The 25,096-nt window shown below is 38.2% G+C and overlaps 1 protein-coding gene across 7 annotated transcripts in view; it reads left to right on the top strand.

Moving 5' to 3' along the window:
* The window catches only part of TERB1 (telomere repeat binding bouquet formation protein 1), a 53,553-nt gene extending 31,321 nt beyond the window's left edge, over positions 1-22,232 (top strand). For 4 of the 7 annotated variants that reach the window (XM_039222820.1, XM_039222822.1, XM_039222808.1 and 1 more), the window contains 6 exons: positions 9,414-9,763; positions 10,989-11,053; positions 11,352-11,447; positions 15,967-16,116; positions 16,417-16,482; positions 21,903-22,232. In XM_039222820.1, coding sequence (XP_039078751.1) covers positions 9,414-9,763; positions 10,989-11,053; positions 11,352-11,447; positions 15,967-16,116; positions 16,417-16,482; positions 21,903-22,090 — 915 coding nt within the window. In that variant the 3' untranslated portion in view covers positions 22,091-22,232. Of the gene's footprint in view, positions 1-9,413; positions 9,764-10,988; positions 11,054-11,351; positions 11,448-15,966; positions 16,117-16,416; positions 16,483-21,533; positions 21,573-21,902 lie in introns of those variants that run through there. The other 3 variants (XM_039222829.1, XM_039222834.1, XM_039222841.1) reach the window with 3 other exon arrangements.
* Positions 22,233-25,096: the final 2,864 nt, after the last annotated feature.

The following is a 25,096-nucleotide window of genomic DNA, read 5'->3' as shown; positions in this document are numbered from 1 at the left end:
AGCTCACACTCTGTGTTTCTCTCGAAAAATAAACATTAAACAAAAATTTTTTTTTAAAAAGTGGAAATGATGACTGAAAAAATAAGAGACATGGAAGATAAAGGCCAGACATGGAAGATAGAGCTCTAACAATTGTATAATAAGGGTTTAAGAAAAAGGATGGAAGTAATAATCTCTCATATTTGTGTGTGTGTGTGTGTGTATATATATATGTATATATATACACATACATATACATGTTTCTATATTTTTCCATGTATGTGAAATTTGTGTTTTTGTGCATGTACTTTTAAAAAATGTTTATTTATTTTTGATCGGGCGCCTGGGTGGCTCAGTTGATTGGGTACCTGTCTTCATCTCAGGTCATGATCTTGTCTTTGTGAATCCCAGCCCCTTGTGGGTAAGCTCAAGCCCCACTTTGGGCTCTGCACTCTTTCTCCCTTTCTCTCTGTACCTTGTGGGATTCTCTCTCCCTCTGTTTCTGCCCCTTACTCACTCATGCTCTGTCTCAAAAAAATAATTTAAAAAATTTCTTTAATGTTTATTTTTGAGAGAGAGCGAGAGAGCACGAGCAGGGGAGGAGCAAAGAGAAGGGGGGACAGAGGATCCAAAGCAGACTCTGTGCTGACAGCAGAGAGCTCCATGCAGGGCTCAAACTCACGAACCATGAGATCATGACCTGAGCTGAAGTTGGATGCTCAACCAACTGAGCCACCCAGGTGCTCCTTTGTGCATACATTTTTAAAAATAAATGCATATGAGGCATCTGGGTGGCCCATTTGGTTAAGCGTCTGACTTTGGGTCAGGTCATCATTTCAGGGTTAGTGGGTTTGAGCCCTGCGTCGGGCTGTGTGCTGACAGCTCAGAGTCTGGAGCTTGCTTTGAATCATGTGTCTCATTCTCTCTCTGCCCCTCCCCCACTTGTCTTCTGCCTCTCTCTATCTCTCAAAAATAAACACATGTAAAATAAATACATAAAATAAAAATAAAAGCATAGTACTCAACTTAGTATAATAGGATAGTAATTTCATTCTTTTAAATGACTGAGTAGTATTCAATATTAAACATTATTATGAATTTATTTAACTAGTACTTTATTGAGGCCATTTAGATTATATTCAATCTCTCACCAGTGTAGACAACTCTAGAGTAAACATCTTGCTACATATATAAATACATTTGTTGTTGTTGAGTTTATTTTTATTGTGGCACCTGGGTGGCTCAGTTGGTTGAATGTCCAACTTTGGCTCAGGTCAGGATCTTGTGGTTCATGGCTTTGATCCCTGTGTCAGGCTCTGTGCTGACAACTTGGACCCTGGATGAAACCTACTTTGGATTCCGTATCTCCCTCTCCTGCTCATGCTGTGTCTCTCTCTCTGAAAAATAAATAAGCAATAAAAATTTTTTTAAGTTTATTTATTTTGAGAGAGAGAGAACGAGCAGTGTAGGTTCAGAGAGAGAAGGAGACAGAATTCAAAGCAGTCTCCGCACTGTTACCGCAGAGCCCAATGTACAGCTTGAACTCGAACCATGAAATCATGACCTGAGCTGAAATCGAGTCAGATGCTTAAGTGACTGAGCCACCCAGGTGGTAAATATATATATTTATAATAGCTTTACTAAGATGTAAATCACATTCCGTACAATTGACCTGATAAAGGGGATATTTCATTGATTTTTAGTATACCCACAGAATTGTGCAGCCCTTACCGCAATCAATCTTAGAACACTTTTTTTTTTAATGTTTTTATTTATTTCTAGGAGAGAGAGAGAGAGAGACAGCGTGAGGAGGGGAGGGTCAGAGAGAGAGGGAGTCACAGACTGAAACAGGCTCCAGGCTCCGAGCTGGCAGTAAGCACAGAGCCCGACACGGGGCTCGAACCCACGAACCGTGAGATTATGACCTAAGCGAAAGTCGGACGCTTAACCGACTAAGCCACCCAGGTGCCCCCATTTTTATCACCCCAAAAAGAAACCCCATACCTTTTAGCAGTCACCCTCCTTGTTCCCCCCATCTATTCTTCCCACCACCCCATCCTAGGCAACCACCAAACTATTTTCTGTGTCTATATATTTACCTATTCTGTACTTTTTATATAAATTGAATCATATAACATGTGGTCTTTTGTGACTGGCTTCTTTCATTTAGCATAATGTTTTCAAGGTTTATGTATGTTTATATTAGTATTTCATTCCTTTTTAAAAAAGCTTTATTGAGGGGCGCCTGGGTGGTTCTCAGTTGATTAAGCATCCAACTTCGGCTTAGGTCATGATCTTGCGGTTCGTGGGTTTGAGCCCTGCGTCAGGCTCTGTGCTGACAGCTAGCTCAGAACCTGGAGTCTGCTTCAGATTCTGTATCTCCCTCTCTCTCTGACCCTCCCCTGCTCACGCTCTCTGTCTCTGTCTCTGTCTCTCAGAAATAAATAAAACATTAAAAAAATTTTTTTAAAGCTTTATTGAGATGTAATTCACATACCATGCAGTTTGCTCATTTAAAGTGTACAGTTCAGGGGCACCTGGGTGGCTCAGTCGGTTAAACATCCAACTTCAGCTTAGGTCATGATTTCGCGGTTCATGGGTTCAAGCCCCACATCGGGCTCTGTGCTGACAGCTAGCTCAGAGCCTGGAGCCTGTTTTGGATTCTATGTCTCCCTCTCTCTCTGACCCTCCCCTGTTCACGCTGTCTCTCTCTCTCTCTCTCTCTCTCTCTAAGAAATAAATAAAAAAACGTTAAAAATAAATAAAGTGTATAGTAGTGTTTAGTATATTTACAGATATGTGCAACTATAGTCAATTACATTATTTTTATCACCTCAGAATGGAACTCTGTACCCTTTAGGTATTTCCCCGCATCCTCCATTGCCAGCTATATACAGTCCTCTATCTGTCTTTATAGATTTGCCTATTCTAAATATTTCATATGAATGAAATTATGTAATATGTGATATTTTGTGACTGGCTTCTTTCAGTTAGCCTGTTTTCAGTGCTCATTCATGTTTTAGCATGCATCAGTACATCTTTCCTTTTTTTTTTTTTAAGTTTATTTATTTTGAGAGAGAGCGTGTTTGTGAGTATGCATGAGCAGGGAAGGAGTAGAGAGAGGGAGAGAGAGAATCCCAAGTAGGCTCTGCACTGTCTTGATCTCACCAATCATGAGATCGTGACCTGAGCCAAAATCAAGAGTTGGATGCTCCACCATCTGAGCCACCCAGGTGCCCCATTACTTACTCCTTTTAAAGGCCAAATAATTTTCCATTGTATGGGTATATCACATTTTGTTTATGTATTCATCACTTGATGGACATGTTCTTTACTTGTAATCTATGTCTTTGTGGTTAGCATGGGTTTTTTGTAGACAGCATATAGTTTGGTCTTTTTTATTCTGTGTGACAATTTCTAGCTTTTAGTTGATATGATCACTTCATTTATGTTTAATGTAATTATTGGTATGTTTGGGTTTAAGTCTACTATCTAGCTACTTTTTTCCTATTTATACTATTCTTTGTTCCATGTTTTTCTACTCTCCTTTCTTCATTTATATTATTTTAAAATATTCTAGCTCATCTTAGATTTTTGGCTAAATAGTCCTGATTTTTTAACTGATTGCTTTAGGATTTATAATAAATACCTATAACTGATCATGGTCTATATTCAACTAATATTATTTGTGTATATATTGTAAGACCCTTGTAATAGCATGCTTACATTTCCATTTGTTCTTTGTGCTGTTGTTGCCATATATTATTTTACTGCTACCTTTGTTATAAATTGTCCAGTAATGTTATTGTTTCTGCTTTAGATAATTTTTTTTCTGAAATGTTTTATTTTATATTAAGATACTATTTACATATGATAATCACACATTTCAAGTATATATTTTGAATTATGATAATTTATACAGTGGTGTAACTATCATGACAAGTTAATAGAACAGTTCACTTACCCTAAAATGTTTTCTTGTGTCCCTTTGCAAACAGTCCCATATTCCCCATCTTCAGACCCTCATGGATCTATTTTCTGTTACTAGTTTTCTTTTTCTATAATTTCGTGTAAGGCGAATTATATATTACATAATCTTTTGTGTTTGACTCATTTAACATATAACATGTTTGAGATTCACCAGTGTTGTTTTATTAATATTTGTTCCTTTTTACTGCTGAGTGATATTCTATGCTATGGACATACTACAACTTGTTTATCTATTCCCCAGTTGATGGATATTTGGATTTCTTCTAGATCGTGACTACTGTGACTTATGTTGCTATAAACATTGGCTTACACTTCTTCATGTGAAGTTTACATTTTCATTTCTCTTGGGTAAATACCTAGGAGTGGAATCACTGGACAATTATACCTGAAATACACAGTGAACCTCTCTAATGATACAAGTCTACCTCCACTCATTACCACTCAAAACAACAGAACACCAAAAGAATAAAAAGTCCCTTCTTTCTCTTCCAGCCTTGTACTGTCCTAGCATTTGCTAATAACAGAGATTGACATCAATGCTAGCTATAGAGTCTAGTTTCAGTTTTACAGTGTGGGGCAAAAAAGGATTGGTTTGGAGTTGAGGAACAATAAATTAATAACTAGTGTACCCCTTCGGCCAAATATACCACTGTTACCCCGGGGTACTCCTTTACTGTCATCTCATAGGTTCTCTTTGTACCTACCCTTCCTAAGAAGTTTGATTTCCTGTTTGCTGGATCCCATGTCATCCTTTGTTTGTTTGTTTGTTTGCTCAGTGTTCTCATATTTATTTTTTATTTATTTTTTAAAGATGTATTCCTTTTTGAGAGACAAAGAGAGACAGAATGTGAACAGCAGTGGGGCAGAAAAGGAGGGAGACACAGAATGCTAAGCAGGCCCCAGGCTCTGAGCTGTCAGCACAGAGCCCCACATGGGGCTTGAACTCAGAAACCCTAAGATCATGACCTGAGCAAAGTCAGATGCTAACCATGATGCTTGAACTCAGAAACTGCAAGATCATGACCTGAGCGAAGTCAGATGTTTAACTGACTGAGCCACTCAGGGGCCCCTCATATTTATTTTTTAAATGAATGTGTTTTTCTCTTCTGTCATATTTGTAGTTACCAAAACTTCTTTTTTTACTCAGTTTAAATTATCTTATTCTTTTTCATGGACTTAAGACATCATTGGCATTCTTCTCTTAAATGTATCAGTGATTATTTTCATTAAAATTTTTTTCTTCCTGGGGCGCCTGGGTGGCTTAGTCGGTTAAGCATCCGACTTTCGCTTGGGTCATGATCTCACGGTTCGTGGGTTCGAGTTCCGTGTCGGGCTCTGTGCTGACTGCCAGCTCAGAGCCTGGAGCCTGTTTCAGTCTGTGACTCCCTCTCTCTCTGACCCTCCCCTGCTCATGCTGTCTGTCTCTCTCTTCTAGAAATAAAAATAAAACATTAAAAAAAATTTTTTTTCTTCCTATTTCTTCTTTTTCCTCTGAGATTTCCCTCCCTCCACCTACCTGCCTGCCTGCCCGCCCTCTGTCTCCCTCTCTCTCTCTTTCTTTCTCCTTGATCTCTAGTTTTCTTCATATTTCTGGTAGTCTTTGGTTGCTACTAATATTGAAGAGTCAGATACTGTGGGTGACTCAGTTAAGTGTCCGACTCTTGATTTTGGCTCAGGTCATAATCTCACAGTTTGTGGGATTAAGCCCCACGTTGGGCTCTGTGCTAACAGGGCAGAGCCTGCTTGGGATTCTCCCTCTCCTCTCTCTGCTCTTACCTCTCTCTCTTTCTCTCTCTCTCTCTCTCTCTCTCTCAAAAATAAATAAATAGGGGCGCCTGGGTGGCTTAGTCGGTTAAGTGTCCGACTTTCTCTTAGGTCTTGATCTTGCAGTTCGTGGGTTCGAGCCCCGCATCGGGCTCTGTGCTGATTGCCAGCTCAGAGCCCGGAGCCTGTTTCAGTCTGACTCCCTCTCTCTCTGACCCTCCCCTGCTCACGCTGTCTCTCTCTCTCTCCTAGAAATAAAATAAAATAAATAAATAAATAAATAAACTTAAAAGTCAAAAAGTGAAAGTCTTTTTGGAAATTTGTCAATTACGAATTTTCATAGGATTAATTAGATGGGTCGTTTCTGGGGAGAACGTCCAGTGTCTAATCTTCTGCCTAGACATTTTGGAATCAAAATGGAAGAGAGCTTATGGGTCTTAGTATTCAGTATGTGAATATTTGCTTAGTTTCTTGAATAGTATTCTGCCTTCAGCTTTGTTTGGTGTCCTCTGTTGTAGAGACTCCTGTGTTATCCCTTCCAGAGATTAAACTTTCAACCTTGGAGAAGAAGGGGACCTGGTATCAGTAGCTGCCTGCTAAACATGTATATGTATGTAGGGGTTGAGATCTAGTCATCCAGCTACTTCTTAAATAGACTTTCATCCAGTCTTCCTATTTTTAACCCCATCCTCAACCCATGTTCTAGAGGTTCTGGTATCTCCAATTCCTAAGCCTTTTGAGAGTTTGGCAGCACATTCTAGGTAGTTTATTAGTTTTCCCATTATCAGCTTTGGAGTCAGCTTTATCAGGTCCTCTAGTTAGGTTATCTTTAACCTGCCTGTTTTCAGGTTCCTTTGGAAATTTTTTTTTGCCTTTATTTCTTGTTTCATTTCTCCTTGTCCTTGTGGGTTTATACCTTATAAAAACTGTTGTTCAGTTGGGGTTTTTTTTTTTGAAGGACCAAAATTAAATAGGGGTGTTAAATTCACCAACTTTACCAGAAGCCCTCTTAATTTTTTTTTAATGTTTGTTTATTTATTTTTTGAGAGCGAGAGCACAAGCAAGGTAGGGGCAGAGAGAAGGAGGGAGACAGGGAATCCGAAGCAGCCTCCAGGCTCCAAGCTGTCAGCACAGAGTCTGATGCAGGGCTTGAACTCACCAACCATGAGAGCATGACCTGAGCCAAAGTCAGATGTTTAACTGACAGCCACCCAGGCGCCCTAATTTTTTTTTTTAAATGTTTTATTTATGTCTAAGAGAGAGAGAGAGAGAGAGACAGCATGAGCAGGGGAGGGTCAGAGAGAGAGGGAGTCACAGACTCTGAAACAGGCTCCAGGCTCTGAGCTGCCAGTCAGCACAGAGCCCGACGCAGGGCTCAAACCCACGAACCGCGAGATCATGACCTAAGCGAAAGTCAGACGCTTAACCGACTAAGCCACCCAGGTGCCCCATGGCGCCCTAATTTTTAATTTTTTTTAAAAAAATTTTTAAGTAGGCTTCATAGGTAGTACAGAGCCCATGACAGGGCTTGAACTCATGCCCCTGAGATCAAGACCTGAGGTAAGATGAAGAGTCAGATGTATAACCAACTAAGCCACCCAGGCACCCCCTATTCTTTTTTGTTGCAGAGTAGTCCATTGGTGGATATGCTCACTCCCTTTTGAACATTCGGGTTATTCCAACTTTTAGCTATTACAATGCTGCAGATAATAATGTTAACATTTTGCACTCACCTGAATACTTTCCCATAAAAATAAGATGTGTTTGCCTTAACATAAGTTTATGTAGGATTTGTTTTTAATTTTTATTTTGAGAGAGAGAGAACACATTCATGCATGCGTATGTGCGAGCAGAGGATGGGCAGAGAGAGAGAGAGGGAGAGAGAGAATCCTGAGGAGGCTCCTTGCTGTCAGCACAGAGCCTGACATGGGGCTTGATCCCATGAGCTATGAGATCGTGACCTGATCCAAAATTAAGAGTAGGACACTTAACAAACTGAGCTACCAAGGTGCCCCTATCTATAGGATATTTTTGTAAAGGTGTACAAGTTTTGGGGCGCCTGGGTGGCTCAGTCGGTTAAGTGTCCGGTTTCGGCTTAGGTCATGATCTCACAGTTTGTGGGTTCGAGCCCCACGTCAGGCTCTGTGCTGATAGCTAGCTCAGAGCCTGGAGCCTGTCTTCGGATCCTGTGTCTCCCTCTCTTTCTGTCCCTCTCCTGCTCATGCTCTCTCTCAAAAAAAAAAAAAAAGTATACAAATTTTATTATGAAAGATACTGTTAAACTGTTTCTCCATAGAAGTTGTGCAATTAATGCTCTCACCATTGAGGTATGAGAGAGTTTCCCTATACTCTTTCAGTCTTTGCCAGTGTCCTAGATGAATGCTGTCTCAGTGTAGCTTTATTGTGCATCTGGGATGGGGCATTTTTTTCTTAAGTTTAAGAGCTGTTTATATTTCCTTTCCTATTAACTGCTCATCTCCTTTTCCTATTTTTCTACACTATTGTTGATCTTTTTCATTTTTCACTATAGTAGCTTTTCATAAATGTTGATGGAAATGTGGAGCCTGGGTGGCTCAGTTGGTTAAGCATCCGAATTTGGCTCAGGTCATGATCTCACTGTCTGTGGGTTCAAGTCCCACATGGTGCTCTGTGCTGACAGCTCAGAGCCTGGAACCTGCTTTGGATTCTTTGTCTCCCTCTCTTTCTCTGCCCCTCTCCTTTCATGCTCTGTCTCTCTCTCTCTCAAGAATAAGCGTTAAAAATTTTTTAAAAAATTAATGTTGATAGAAAAATCATACCCCAAGACATGACTTATACAAATTCTTTCTAGATGTTTTGGTAATCATTTGGTTTTGCTTCTGACCTTTTCTTCTGTGTCCTCCCCAACCCCACCCCCATGTTATTCTTGGTCTGTAGTAGAACTTTGAAAAAAAATTTCATGTGGTCAACTATATTAGTTTCTTTTATGATTTATTGATTCTCTGTGATATTTAGAAATGCCTTCCTCCCCTTTGTAATTTTAAAATGTTATGTTTTCTTTTAGAATATATACAATTTCTGGAGCACCTGGGTGGATCAGTTAGTTAAACGTCTGACTTCAGCTCAGGGTCATGACCTGGTGGTTCATGAGTTTGAGTCCCACATCGTGCTTTCTGCTGTCAGTGCAGAGCTCATTTTGGATCTTCTGTCTCTCTCTCTCTCTGTCCCTTTTCCACTCATGCTCTCCCTAGTTCAAAAATAAACATTAAAAAAAATATATATATATAGTTTCATTTTTTTATATATCAATATGTAGCTCATTTTGACTTATTTTTAAAGTTCATTTATTTATTTTGAGAGAGAGAGCATGAACAGGGTAGGGACAGAGAAACGGAGAAAGAGAATCCCAAGCAGGCTCCACACTGTTAGCACAGAGTCTGATGTGGAGCTCGAACTCATGAACTGTGAGATCATGACCTGAGAGGAAGTTGGACACTTAACCAACTGAGCCACCCAGGTGCCCCCCGCCAGATCGTTTATTAAATAAATTCCCTTTTCTTGTTAATGTAAATGTCCCTTTTATTATGTATATTCTATCGACAATCATGAACTTTTCCTACATTATTTAAAGAGAGTATAAATTGGATTATAAAGCAAATGTATTATCTTGAAACTATTTACTTGTCATTTTTACATTATAGGAAAAAATACAAAGAGAAAAATATAAGGATAATGTTTCATCTATGAAGATAAATATTCAAAATACACTGAAACACCTCCATGCAGATAGTATTGGTGGAGGCCCTAAAGCAGAAGATAAGGATAAAAACCAGTCTAGAAAGCTTCAGAGTTATAAGTCCCATGGAATCCTATCTACAGCATGTACAAATGATCACCAAATGAAGACCCTGTTAAAGAGAGCAAATCCAGTTAATGCTTGTTATAGGGAGAGTGGACAAAATAAGACTTTATGTAAAGCCAATTCAAGCGATAGTAAAAACTTACATGAAGGAATAACTTTTGAAAAAAAGAATTCTGTTTCTCAATCAAGGTATAGTTTAATGTTTCTAACATACATTTATTTATTTATCTATCTATCTATCAAGTATTTTTTTGTGCAGTACTATGTTGTTAAGCCCTGGACTGTAGAAATGATAAAAAATGGTCTTGGGAGGAGCCTAATTGGAAATGTTGGGAATGGAGTTTGGATGAGGAGATATGGGCCAGTTCATCTAGGACCTTGCATGTCACACTCAGAATCTTTGTTTTCATTCATAGAGCCTAAGGAGCCATTGACAGTTTTAAACTGAGTGACATAAGGTTTGCATTTTAGAAGGGATATTCAGAGAACTTAACCTGAAACCCTATACTCCAGTGACAATGCATGCATTAATAATCCATTAGCAATGTAGCAAACACCAGTTTATAAGTTTAATTTGATAAAAAAGGAGTAGTGTATGATGAAAATCTGGCTCAGAATTGCCTTTTCATTTGTTCCTTGCACTTCGCCTCCAGTTCATGACCTTTCTCCCTCAGGTAGCCTGTGGGGCTGGACCTGAGATTGTACTTTTTCTTAAACATTTACTTGTGTTCTCTCCTCTGGTGGTTACTGTGCTAGTAGGGAAACAGAAGAGTGTTGCTGCTATGTTCTGGGAAGGTTGCAAGGTAAATAGAATATTAGGGAGAAGGATTACATCATCACCACTCCTTTTTTTTTCCTTTGCAAAACCATTCTTGATGTTAATTTTAACCTGATTCTCAGGGATGTGGAATTGGAAAGCATTGAGGTATGCCCTTGGGCCAGCTGTCTTGCTCTCCATCCCATTGATTTTGTTCTCTCTTTTTTTTCCCCCTTCATTCCTTTCTGTTTTCCTCTTTTTTTTTTTTTTTTTTAAAGTTTGTTTGCTCGTTTATTTAAGTAATCTCTACACCCAACACAGACAGGGCTTAAGCCCATGACTCTGAGATCAAGAGTTACATGTTCTTCCAACTGAACCAGATAGGCGCCCAATGCTTTTTGCTTTTATAACTTTTTCCCCGTGTTTCTGCTGGCATTAGTATTACTGCCTTTTGGAATCTTGTTTAACTCCACTTTTAGAAATGAGGCATAACTATTACAAACGCTACTTTGGCAGAATTTGATAGTCTAGTAGATCCTGGTTCCATCTCCTTCTGCCTGCCAGACACCCAGAATCACACTGCTGCTTACAGAAACATTTGTGCATGCATCGAACAGTATATTTTCTTCTAATTATCTGGTGTCTGTTTTCTTTTAGTGACCATGTTTTTAAACCTCCAATTCCTGTTGTCAAAAATAGAAAGCAGGAGTTACCAGTAACAGGTATGATTAAAAATATTTCTTTGATTTTTCAAGAAAACATATTTAGGTAACTAAGACAGCTGAAAATGTATACTGGTATATTTGCCCTCTAACATAAAAACCACACTTTTGACTCTCTGGCGTAAATACTTCAATTACCTGTTATTGATATCTAGAACCTTTCTGTTTATCCAGTAAGATGACTGTTTATGTAGTACTGTGCTAAAGTTTATGAAAATCTTGAGAAGTAATATATCATGTAAATGTCAGGTCCTTTTCATTAATCAAAAGAATCTTAAATGTTGCAATTTTTTTCCAGATCCATTTACATTATGTTCAGATATAATAAATAAAGAAGTCATCAGTTTTCTAGCAACTGACAGTCATTCTAAAATGTTGAAGTATAGATGCTCAGGTAAATATTTCTTATACAGTTGTTTTGTGATTAAAACTTCGTATGATATTAGTTAACTAGACTTTGTAATAATTCTGCCTGTGTGATTTAAACTTCATTTCTTTTAGGAGCACCTGGGGGGCTTAGTTAGTTAAGCATCTGTCTTTGGCTCAGGTCATGATCTCGTGGTTCATGAATTTGAGCCCCATATCAGACTCTCTGCTGTCAGTGTGGAGCCTGCTTCAGATCCTGTCTCGTTTCTGTTACTCGCACACATGCACAACACTCTTTCACTTTTTCTCTCAAAAATAAATAAAAATTAAAAAAAAAACCCTTCATTTCCTTTAGAGAAATAACAGTCTGGAGTATCATAAAACATTCAGATTAATACCTCCTATCTGTATTAGCCTGTGCTTCCAGTATTTCTTACATGAATCACCACAGCTAACATTTTTTTTTATTACTTTATTATTCTGTCACAATTAATACCATCTACATGTTTAACTTTTCTGAGTAAGGTAAACATTTTTTATATTTTCCGAGGGCATCAATGGGTATATATTCTGGATAATGCTGTACACATTAGGCATTAAGTATTAAAAATACCTATTTTTATGTCTGTAGTTAATATATAAATATTATTGGTTTTCTATGCCCCATTAGTTATTTTTTCTGCACGACTCCTGTAGTGTTTCACAGTGCTTAACCCATTCCTTCTCCTCCTCCATAACCTGATATTTCCTCTTTGTTTTAGTGTCTCACTCTGTTCTATGGACAAAATTGAGGCTATTCCTTATTAGGCTCAAAATACCACTATTCTTTAGTCTTGGATGTAGAGTTTGTCTCTATTACTCTAAAACTATCTATATCTAACTATAATCTGAATGCCATCTCTTTTTTCCTCCTCATTTTAATACTTGTAAAATCTTTATCTTCATTACCTTTCTATCCATTAACTCCTTTTGTCCCACCTTAAACTTTGTTTCTCCTTGTTTTAAAGAGAAAAATCTAGGGGTGCCTGGCTGGCTCAGTTGGAGGAGCATGTGACTCTTGATCTTGGGATTGTGGGTTTGAGCTCCACGTTGGGTGTAGAGATTACTAAAACTTAAAAAGAAAAATCTAAAAACTAGAGGTGACTTGCTGTCCCTTCAAGTGTTCATCTGCTCGCTCTTTCATTTATTACCAGATGCTTGCTCCACTTGTATGCACAAACATGCTCTCTCTCTCTCTCTCAAAAAATAAAAATAAAAAAATAAAATTTTATATGTGAAACACAACATAATCAATATCTTTTGGATACCACAGGAGTTACTAGCTCAAAGTCGTTTACAATTTCACCATTAGATTGCACTGCATTCCTTTTGATGATGTGAAGTCATTGTGGCGCTGGGTTCCAGTGGTTGTTGTGATAAAAAGCAAGCACTGCATGAAAATGATGTGGAACAGGAAATGAGGGTGGCAGTCTCAGTCAGATTCCAAGATTTGAGAAGTTGTTGTATACTTAGTAGGTGAATATATCCCATTAGGAGTAACTATGGTTAGGGGTGCCTACCTGGCTCAGTCAGTAGAGCAATGTAACTCTTGATCTCAAGGTTGTGAGTTTGAGCCCCATGTTTCAGAGATTACTTAACAATAAAATCTTTAAAAAAAAAAAAAAGTAATTGTGATTAATAAGAATGAAATCTAAATATTTTTTTTTCTATTTAAGTGTATTATTTCTCAAATGGCTGCTAAGTTATTAGAACATAAATGCTTATTAAGTTGTTGGGACTTAATAGAAGATTGGTGTTTCTTTTGGCCTAGGGGTGCCATAAAAAAGCACCAGGACCTCAAGGATGCCATAAAGTGAGAAAGTTTGGGAACCTCTGGTCAGAAATTACTCCAGAGGGCAGAGGGAATACTCTATTACTGTTAACTCCCTTTCATACTTTAGTTTGTTTGAGATGGTTCTTTACTAGTTCCTTTCTTCGGTGATGATTCATTCACTTCACAGACACTTAAAGAGTGTTTATTCTTTGGCAGACATAGGGATCAAAGATTAATAGAACTAGTCCTCACCTCAAGGAGTCTGAAAACCACTTCATTTTATCACCTTTATTACTTTCTCTTTCTCTTCCTGCCAAATTTCTACAGGTATTTCCCCGCAAGGCATAATCTATAGCACTTAGTGCTGTTGCAGCATCTACTTTTGTGGCATCACCTGTCATTCAACTGATGATTTTCAAATCTTTATTTCTATGCTTGGCTTCTACCTTGGGTTATATATAGCCTCATCTTCCTTTTCTAGCTATACCTAGGACATACTTCAATATCTTGTTTTTACCTCAAGCCGAATGTATTTAAAACAACGTCTTTCTCCCTCTTAAATTGCCTTCCCTGCAGCCCCTCCATTTCTATTAGTGTTGTCACTATTCTTTTGGCCTCCCAGATTCAAAACTTAAATCATTTATAACCTTTTTTTCTCTTTACATCCCGTTTCCAGTCTGTCAAAATTTGTTCTTTTTTTCTTTCCCACATAGGCCCTTTTTGCTTCATGCTTCAATTACACCAGCAGCTTTCTAGCAACTTTCAATTACATTTTTTTGTTTTTCAGTTTTAAGTTTCACCAACCCCCAACTGTAATGAACATATTGCTGTTAACTTCTCTTTCTAATATGTACTTTTTATCATATTGCCAAGCTAAAGACCCCTCAGTGCTTCTCCGTAACTCACTGACTCAGACTCTCTGCCTGACTTTTAAATTTTTGTTGACTTTTATTCTGCTTCCACTTGTTAAATTTTACTGTATATTTGTTCTCTTTAAGTCTTCCGAAAAGTTGCTCTGCCTATTCCAAACTTTGTCATTCAATCAACTATCAAATTAAGAATTACCCTAAACTTTTCCCTTACCCCAGTAGCTCATTATTCACCAAGTTTTACCTCAAAAATCTCTACATTCTCCCTGTAAACGTCCTGTTTCAGAATCCCCTCATTTATATTCTGGACTGTTGAAGTAACCCCTCAACTGAACTTATCTTCAGCTAAGCTTTTTATGAGACAAATGAAATCATGTCAGTTCCCTACTTATAACTATCCTCTAGTTCCTTCCCCATTGACTTGGAGATAGAAATACTTAGCATGGCTTTCAAGACCATTCTCAGCTGGCCCCCTGCAGCCCTCACTAGCCTCAACTTTCCTCCTACTTTTTATACTCCAGCCACACCAAAGTACCTATAAGTCTCTGAACACACTATGCTTTTTCACTGTTTTGTTCTTTTGCACATATTTAATGTACTTGAAATGTGCTCATCCTAGCCAGCTTTCTGCCCGGCTAGCTTCTAGTCCTTTAGGAGTGGGCCACTAATACCATTAGGTGACAGGCAGATGGGGAACTTTATAATGGATGGATGTGGCTAACATCACCTGAACCTAGTAATCAATCTTAACATTAAAAAGAGATAGTCAGACTTTATGTGCTTCTTAACATGATGCAGTGAGAAGTCCTCAATACTACCTGTGGGGAATTCTACTAAAAACAGTTGAATCTGAATCTGATCAATCATCCAGATCTAATTACTAGTTTATTGGACACACAGGAACATTTTGAAGTTTGCACCTATCATGTAATCAGTGAAACCTAGCCTTTGGGTAACTCTGTAGTATAAATGATCTAGTGCCTATATCAAGTAAATGACAAGGAGGAAGAGAGGAAGATTGATAGATTAAAAGAAACTCGAGGCATTTCAACTGAAGGTAATGATGGACCTTCTTTGGATCATGATTTAAACAAACCAATTGTTAAAAGAAAGTTTTGAAATGGTAGGGAAATTTAAACACTCACTGGATATTTGTATTAGACATAATTTTTTAAGGTTTGATAATGGTTTTGTGAGAGTCCTTCTCTGTTAGGGATATATATGAAGTATTTACAGATGAAATGATACTTTAATGCAAATTCCAGGCTCCCTAATCCAGTGTATACATGGAGGGCAGAACAGAGTAAGTGGGCTGTAGAGAAAATATGACTGACCAAGACTTAATAATTATTGGAGGTGAATGATGGATATGTAGAGGTTCATTACACTTTTCCCTTTGCTCTTGTGTGTTTGAAATTTTCCATAATAAAACATTGAGACAGAAAGAGATGACAGAGCATAAGAGTTACTTCTTTTCGATATCTTTTCTAATGGTGACTCCTGCTGAGAACCTGACCAAACTAGTTTCTCCTTTTCTTTTTTTTTTTTTTTTACAAATAGTTTATTGTCAAATTAGTTTCCACATAACACTCAGTGCTCATCCCCACAAGTGTCCTCCTCCATGCCCATCTCCCCCTCCCCCCTAGTTTCTCCTTTTCTATATCATCCTAACTGTTCACAGCTCTATTGCAACACTTTTTTCACTGTATTGTATTGTCTTTAATCTCTCACATAACCTTCTTGACATACTTATAATTAAGTTCCTGATTTTACTTCAGTTACTATCATAAAGATATTTGCTTTCATAGATTTGCTACGAGATATTTTGTAATATCTATACATCACTTTAATTTGTTTTCTTTTAGGTTGCATAGCAGTAGGAAAATCCCTGAATAGCCGAAATTTTAGCAAGCTCTTGCACTCTTGCCCATACCAATGTGATCGTCACAAAGTCATTGTGGAAGCTGAAGACAGATATAAAAGTGAACTAAGGAAATCACTTATCTGTAACAAAAGTAATTAATTCAGCAGATTTGAAATTGTTATTATGACTATACCTTTTGAACTGTGATCTAGAACATTAAGTATATTAGAAAGCTAGAGGGTAAAATCATGTTGAAAAGAAAATGTCTTTGGGCAACCAGTGTTTCAAGATGTACCCGGGGAAAAGATTTAGCCTCTGGTGGTTTCAAAATTCTTCCTAATCCATCTAAGGATTCCCATTAGAAGTTGGGGCTGGGGGAAGGAAATATACTAATGGAATTGATGTGCAAATTGATGCTCTAAATACACTAAATGTTTTCTGTATTTTTCAGAATTTCTGCTGACCCCACGTAGGAGACGACAACTCAGTAGTGAATCTACTACCTCTGGAGAAATAAGTGAATATATTTAATTATTAAATAAACCTAAATTTCATATAGTTCTGAGAAAAAGAGGACAGCTGAATGACGGTTCTCATTGATGGTTCTTTTTTAAAATTTAATTTATTTTTTAGGGGCGCCTGGGTGGCTTAGTCGGTTAAGCGTCCGACTTTTGCTTAGGTCATGATCTCGCCGTTCGTGGGTTCAAGCCCCGCGTCGGGCTCTGTGCTGACTGCCAGCTGAGAGCCTGGAGCCTATTTCAGAGTCTGTATCTCCCTGTCTCTCTGACCTTCCCCTGCTCATGCTGTCTCTCTCTCTCTCCTAGAAATAAATAAAAATATTTTTTAAAAAAACTTAATTTATTTTTTAAATTTACATCCAAGTTAGTTAACATATAGTGCAACAGTGATTTCAGGAGTAGATTCCTTAATGCCCCTTAAGGTAGTAGCCCATCCCCTCCTCCCACAACCCCTCCAGTAACTCTCTAATTTTCTGTTGTTGTTGTTTCTTGTGCTTTTAGTAACCTATCCAAAAATCGTTGCCAAGATCCATGTCAAGAATTTTCGCCTACATTCTAAGAGTTTTACAGTTTCACTTCTTACATTTAAGTCTTTATTTTGAGCTAACGTTTATGAGTGGTGGAAGATGAGAGTATAGTTTCATTATTTTACATGTGAATATCCAACTTTTCCAGCACCATTTATTGCAGAGATGGTCTTTTCTACTTTGAATACACTTGACTCTCTAGTCAAATAGTAATTAACTACATATGCATAGGTTTATATCTAAGCTCTTTTTTTCCCTTTTTTATTAATTTTTTAAATTACATCCGAGTTAGTTAGCATATAGTGCAACAATGATTTCAAGAGTTGATTCCTTAATGTCCCTTAGCCCATCCCCTCTCCCACAACCCCTCCAGTAACCCTGTGTTCACCATATTTAAGAGTCTCTTAAGTTTTTGTCTCCCTCCTTGCTTTTATATTATTTTTGCTTCCCTTCCCTTATGTTCATCTGTTTTGTATCTTAAAGTCCTCATATGAGTGAAGTCATATATTTGTCTTTCTCTGACTAATTTCACTTAGCATAATACCCTCTAGTTCCATCCACGTAGTAGCAAATGGCAAGATTTCATTCTTTTTGATTGCCGAGTAATACTCCATTGTATGTATATACCACATCTTCTTTATCCATTCATCCATGGATGGACATTTGGGCTCTTTCCATACTTTGGGTATTGTCGATAGTGCTGCTATAAACGTTGGGGTGCATGTGTCCCTTCGCAACAGCACATCTGTATCCCTTGGATAAATAGCTAGTAGTGTAATTGCTGGGTCGTAAGGTAGTTCTACTTTTAACTTTTTGAGGAACCTCTATACTATTTTCCAGAATGGCTACACCAGTTTGCATTCCCACCAGCAGTGCAAAAGATATCCTCTTTCTCTGCATCCTTGCCAACATCTGTTTTTGCCTGAGTTGTTAATGTTAGCCATTCTGATAGGTATGACAGGTGTGAGGTGATATTTCACTATGGTTTTGATTTATATTTCCCTGATGATGAGTGACGTTGAGCATCCTTTTGTGTGTTGGTTGGCCATCTTGATGTCTTTGGAGAAGTGTCTGTTCATGTCTTTAGCCCATTTCTTCACTGGATTATTTGTTTTTTGGGTGTTGAGTTTGATAAGTTCTTTAGATTTTGGTTACGGATTCTTTATCTGATATGTCTTTGCAGATATCTTCTCCCATTCTGTCGATTGCCTTTTAGTTTTGCTGATTGTTTCCTTTGCTGTGCAGAAGCTTTTTATTTTGATGACATCCCAATAGTTCATTTTTGCTTTAGTTTCCCTTGCCTCCAGAGACGTGTTGAGTAAGAGGTTGCTGCAGTCATTGATGGTTCTTAAGTGATAACTCTTGGCTCTGATGAGGGTCATAGTTTCTAAGAGGCTTCCCACTTCCCCTTCCTCATGTTGCTTTCTCACTCATTGCTTGCCAGCTGGGGAAGAAGCAGGAGGAAACTAACATTTATTAAGCACTTACTATGTGTTAGGTATTTTATGGATATTTTCTTTGATTCTTACAATAACATTATAAGGTGGGTAGTATTTTATTTCCACTTTAAGGCATAATGAGTTGGCAAATGGCAGGGCTTACATTCAAATGCAAGCCTGTCTTTCTCCAGAAGCCCTGTTCTATCCTCCTCTATTTCAATTTTAAGAACAAAATTAGTCTCCTATGTATAAGTGCTTCAGAGAGATTTTGCAAAAGGGTTTAGTTCATAACTACAGCATTTCAAACAATCAAAATTGAAGAGACAAATAGTATAAACCTTAAAGCCTGCTTAAAAATCAGAATACTTCTTGAGGTACCTGGTTGCTCATTTGGTTGAATGTCTGACTCTTGATTTGAGTTTGGGTCATGATTTCACAGTTTGTGGGATCAAGCCTCATCTTGGGCTCTGTGCCGAAGTGTGGAGCCTGCTTGGGATTCTGTCTTTCCCACTCTCTCTGCCCCTTCTTCCCCTATACACTCTTTCTCTCTCTCTCTCTCAAAATAAACAGGGCCGCGTGGGTGGTTAAGTTGGTTAAGTGTCCATCTTTGGCTCAGGTCATGATCTCAAGTCCTGTTTTGGGCTCTGTGCTGACAGCTCAGAGCCTGAAGCCTGCTTTGGATTCTGGATTCTGTGCCTCCCTTTCTCTCTGCCCCTCTCTCACTCGTGTTCTGTGTCTCTCTCTCTCTCAAAAATAAATGGATATTAAAAATAAAAAATAAACTTAAAAAATCAAAATACTTCTTAAACAATGAGTTAATTTATGGGAATTTTTATTTAACTACAGGGTTAAAATTTCAGGTTTATCACCATTCCAAATTTATTAGAGAGACTTAATGATCATTACTATTTTCTTCTTTTCATATGGAATACCTGCAAAGTAAGAAGAAACTTTTGAGTACTTGTCAAAATAACCTGGAAGTAAAAAAAAAAAAACAACCTGGAATTTAGCAACATCTATAGAGTTATTCTGTTATTTATTGCAAAGATATTTAGATATACCTATGGAAACATTTTACCATATACTTTTATTTGGCCATTTTCATGCTAAAGCCTTAAAAGAAATTTCAAATTTACTTTATTTTTAAGATTGTATTTTTTTAAGTTTATTTATTTTTAATCTCTATACCCAACATGGGGCTTGAACTCCAAACCCCAAGATCAAGAGTTGCACAGTCTACTGACTGAGCTAGCCAGGCACCCCTGAAATTTATTTTTTAAATCCAGGTCTTTTTCTGTGTTAAAAGTTGTGCATGCAGGGGTGCCTAGGTGGCTCAGTCGGTTAAGCATCCAACTTTGGCTCAGGTCATGATCTCACAGTCCGTGGGTTCAGCCCCTGCCTGCATCAGGCTCTGTGCTGACAGCCCAGAGCCTGGAACCTGCTTCATATTCTGTGTCTCCCCCTATCTCTCTGCCCCTCTCCTGCTCACTCTTTGTCTCCCTCTCCCTCTCTCAAAAATAAACAAACATTATGGGGCGCTTGGGTGGCTTAGTTGGTTAAGCGTCCGACTTTCGCTTAGGTCATGATCTCACGGTTCGTGGGTTCGAGCCCCGCATCGGGCTCTGTGCTGACTGCCAGCTCAGAGCCAGGAGCCTGTTTCAGTCTGTGACTCCCTCTCTCTCTGACCCTCCCCTGCTCACGCTGTCTCTCTCTCTTTCTCCTAGAAATAAAAAAAATTAAAAAAAACAATAAAAAAAAAAAACATTAAAAAAAAAAAAAAGACTACCAAAGGGGTACTTGCGTGGCAGTGTTGTTTGAGCGTCTGATTTAGGCTTACGCCATGATACCACAGTTCACGAGTTCAACCCCCTCCCTCCATGGGCTGACTGCTGTCATTGTAGAGCCCACTTTGGACCCTTTTTCCCTCTCTCTCTGCCCCTCCCCTGCTCACGCTGTCTCTCTCTCTTTCTCTCTCAAAAATAAACAAACATTATGGGGCGCTTGGGTGGCTTAGTTGGTTAAGCGTCCGACTTTCGCTTAGGTCATGATCTCACGGTTCGTGGGTTCGAGCCCCGCATCGGGCTCTGTGCTGACTGCCAGCTCAGAGCCAGGAGCCTGTTTCAGTCTGTGACTCCCTCTCTCTCTGACCCTCCCCTGCTCACGCTGTCTCTCTCTCTTTCTCCTAGAAATAAAAAAAATTAAAAAAAACATTAAAAAAAATAAACATTAAAAAAAAAAAAAAGACTACCAAAGGGGTACTTGCGTGGCAGTGTTGTTTGAGCGTCTGATTTAGGCTTACGCCATGATACCACAGTTCACGAGTTCAACCCCCTCCCTCCATGGGCTGACTGCTGTCATTGTAGAGCCCACTTTGGACCCTTTTTCCCTCTCTCTCTGCCCCTCCCCTGCTCATGGTCTCTCTCTTTCTCTCAAAAATAAGTATTAAAAGTAAAAAGATTGGTACTAAAGAAGCCACAAAGGGGAGTCCTGTGGGGTGGAGCTGCTTCTTCCTTCTAGGCTGCCCAGTACTCTGCTGCAATAACCTTTAAGGAATTGGGCACAGATGTAGGAGTCCATGAGATGGCAGTTGTATTAGGAAAGTGAGAATTGCCTTTACGTGAACAATTCCTGGACCCTAGTATCCTGAACGCGCTTTCTCTCTTTAAAATGAATAAATGTTAAAACAATAATAATAAGAAAAGAAAAGTAAGAAAAGAAATAGCAGCCTTAAGCGGAAGTATAGGAAACTCCTCCTTATCAGCATCTATGATGATAACATGAATTAGCAATGAACAAAAAACCTTAAAACTATTTCCTAGTAATCATCACCAGAAGATATTTATGTTTACAGATACCAACTGTGTATTCACTCTTTGGTAGAAAGTATCCCTAAAAACCAGATAGTTAAAAACTTCCTTCTCCCTTGTGCAGCCTATTTTCTGAGTTTTAATCAAGCTAAGCACCCATATGGGTAGTGAATGTGTTTTTTAAAGTGAATTTCAAAAGACCCTTATTCTTTCAAAATATTTATCAAGCCTGATAATTAAAGTAACAAGTGTCGATATTCTTTTTTATTCTATGAAGTTATGGAGCCCTTTGGGAAGACTGTATCTGTAAGATAGGTAAGCTGTTTGTTAATTGTCCTCACAGGAATGTTGAGAGAATTAACTATCAAATGTTTATAAATTCTTGTGCTTCTTGATTGAAAGATGTTGCAAGTATTACAGTAGGATTGTTACCCTTATAGAAGAATTCACAGTGATAAGGCCTAGCTTAATAGTAGGCACTCAGTTTTTAAAATTGAAATGGATTTCCATATGTTGAGTAATGCAAGCATGAAGCCTTCTCACTATATAGTTCATCCATAGAGTAAGTTAAGCACTTATTTGGGTCTCAAGAAGATCCCTTTTTTGAGCAAGTACTCATATATTCTACAATTCTCATTAATTACAGGAAAAAGAAGAATTCGTAAAAATTTTACTGAAGAAGAAGTAAATTACCTTTTCAATGGAGTTAAGAAAATGGGAAATCACTGGAATTTAATTTTATGGTCTTTCCCCTTTCAGCGAGGACGGAAGGCTGTGGATCTTGCTCACAAATACCACAAGCTTACCAAAGGCTCCAAGTGTCCAGCTCCTTGATCAGAATACTTGTCAGTTTTTAGTTTGAACTATTAGAATACAATGCCTTGAAACACAACTTAAAATATTCTTCTAAACTCTCATGAAACCAAGAATGTGAAAATGAGGATTCTGTTTTAATTAAATACTCTTTGTGATTCTGTATCTCTTTGAATTATTATCAAAGTAATTTATAAAACAAATACATTTTTAATGAGTAGATTAGCAAGCCAAAATTCCTTTATAAGGTCAAACATTTGTTTAGGAATATGCTTTTATTTTTCCTTAAGCTCAAAGAACCCAGGTCAGAGAAAAAATTATCAGCCTAATTTAAGCATTATTTGACATTATATTGTAATGGATACCATGTGAGACATTTGGATTTTAGTATATTCTTACCCAGTGAAAGTTCCTCCTCAGAACTTAGAATAGTTTCCCAAGCTGTTCAAGTGAAGTTCCCCCATATTAAATCAATGTTTGACATTTTGTTAGCTAAACTAAAATGTTTCCTCTCCTGGAGGCTAATTGTGCAGTTCCTTTGAATACCCTCAAATTCTATGGTCGGGTTCACTTTTTTCGTGTATGTATATTAGCCTTTGCATTTTAAAAGCTCAGAAGAAATTTTTATTGTTTTAGTTAGTTTTCTTCTAGTGGAAAACCAAGGTATTGATCTCAATTGTCTATTTTTCTTACTCTTTTTATATTCCTATCATGATCCCCAAAGGATGCTGTTGCAGCCTTTATTAAACTTAATATGCTGTTGCTGTGGCAAAGGGATCAAGTATCAGGGCCTTAAAGCTCACCTGTGCTTATATACCCATTGGTTCACTGCTTCATGTCATTGTAGTAGATTTCTTCAGTCCCAAAAGGTATTTCCAGAAAAGTTTGTATTCTTTGACCTTTTCACATCATGACTATATCTACTTGGATAAGTTACAAATTTTTATTAAATTTCTTTTTTTAATGTTATATTCATTTTTGAGAGAGTGCAAGCAGGGGAGGGGCAGAGAAAGAGGGACAGAGGATCTGAAGTGGCTCTACGCTGACTGCAGCGAGCCCGATGTGGGGCTCAAACTCACGAATCATGACCTGAGCTGAAGTTGGACACTCCAGTGACTGAGCCACCCAGGTGCCCCAGAATTTTTATTAAATATCTAATTTTCTGATCCATTATGAAATTTGCAGAGAGCAAATAGGCAGAAAATTTTATTTAAATCCAAACTTTCCTTTAAATAAAAGAATAATTTAAAATTAGGAAAATTCCTTGTAGCATTTCAAGTGTGAATGAATCTATTCCATTCAAATAGGCTGGTGTGCTTTGTACTTCTCAAGACTTAGGCAAGTTAATTTAGGTCAGAGGAAAACATTGGGTCTGTTTTGTCAGCCTTATTGCCTTAGATAATCAGAAGTTGTTTCTTACAGTTCAGAAAGGACTTAAACATGTTTTTCTACTTTAAGTGGGTCTCAGGTAATAGTTCTTTTATTGATCAGATATTATGTATGTAACAGAAAAAATCAAACACTGCTTAACTCAGGCATCCCCAAGAATATGACATACTATAGACACTGGTTTGTGTCAGTTACTGAGACTATATTTAAAATAACCAATACTGGAGCATCTGGGTGGCTCAGTCAGTTAAGTGTCAGATTCTTGATTTTGGCTCAGGTCATGATCACTCGGTTCATGAGATCAAACCTAGTTGGGCTCTGTGCTGACAGTGCAGGGCCTGCTTGGAATTTTCTCTCTCCCTGTCTCTGTTCCTCCTCCACTCGTGCTTGCTATCTCTCAAAATAAATAAATATTTAAAAAATTAACCACATGGAGGAGGGCACTCGTGGGGATGAGCACTGGGTGTTATGTGGAAACTAATTTGACAATAAACTATTTGTTAAAAAAAAAATTAACCAGGGCGCCTACGTGGCTTAGTCGGTTAAGCATCCGACTTTCTCTTAGGTCAGGATCTCGTGGTTCGTGGGTTCGAGCCCCGCGTTGGGCTCTGTGCTGACTGCCAGCTCAGAGCCTGGAGCCTGTTTCAGAGTCTGTGACTCCCTCTCTCTCTGACCCTCCCCTGCTCACGCTCTCTCTCTCTCTCTCTCTCTCCTAGAAATAAATAAAAAAAAAATTAAAAAAAAATTAACCAATACTCTATTGGTTTCTGAAACCTTGAAATTTTATCCTAACCCTTTACTTTTTGTTAACATGAGCTGCTTTTTTTCCTTCTCACATGGAAATATTTGGCAATAAAATAGATGAAGACACATCAAAAGGAAAGCCAAAGAATGATGATATGTAAGAGAATTGTATGGCTTTAGGAATTTAGATATGACCAAATCAACAGGGAATAAACAATGATTTTAATAATGACAGACCTTTGGACTTGGAATTGACCTCAGTTATAGTTCCCTGCCAGAAGCATGAAATACTGTACAACAATCTCGACATTGGTGGCTGGCTGTAATTTTGCATAAATCCTCAGAAACATGGAATTTCACAGGGTGATAATTGATGGTCAGTTCTAACTTACATTAAAATGAAATGTGCCTCCTTCAAGCACCTATTGTAAGAACCACAAAAGTTGAATTTCTTTCTACATGCTAATCCTTGAGAAAGGAAAAGATAGGTATCTATCACTCTCTCCTTTTCCTTCTACATTCTCTATCCTTCATGCTGATAAGCCGAGTTACTTCATACTTCAACAGAATAGTGTTGTGTCTCCTTATGAGCTTAGTCACCGACCACTGGACACTTGTCTTGATTAAATGTGTCCAGGGGGGTGCCTGGGTGGCTCAGTCAGTTGAGCATCTGACGTCGGCTCAGATCATGATCTCACCTAGGGAGTTCAAGCCCCGTTTTGGGTTCTGTGCTGACAGCTCAGAGCCTGGAGCCTGCTTCAGATTCTGTGTCTCCCTCTCTCTCTGCCCCTCCCCTGTTCATGCTCTCTCTCTCAAAAATAAACATTTAAAAAAATGTGTCCAGAAATAAATGTGGCTTGACTGCCAGAGTATGTCTACCCAGTTTGTCATCTA

The sequence above is a fragment of the Hyaena hyaena genome, unplaced genomic scaffold, assembly GCF_003009895.1.
Source record: "Hyaena hyaena isolate Hyena2069 unplaced genomic scaffold, ASM300989v1 scaffold_18, whole genome shotgun sequence".
Lineage (NCBI taxonomy): Eukaryota > Metazoa > Chordata > Mammalia > Carnivora > Hyaenidae > Hyaena > Hyaena hyaena.
Note: the sequence above shows the minus strand (reverse complement) of the source record. Positions and strands in the feature narration are given on the sequence as shown.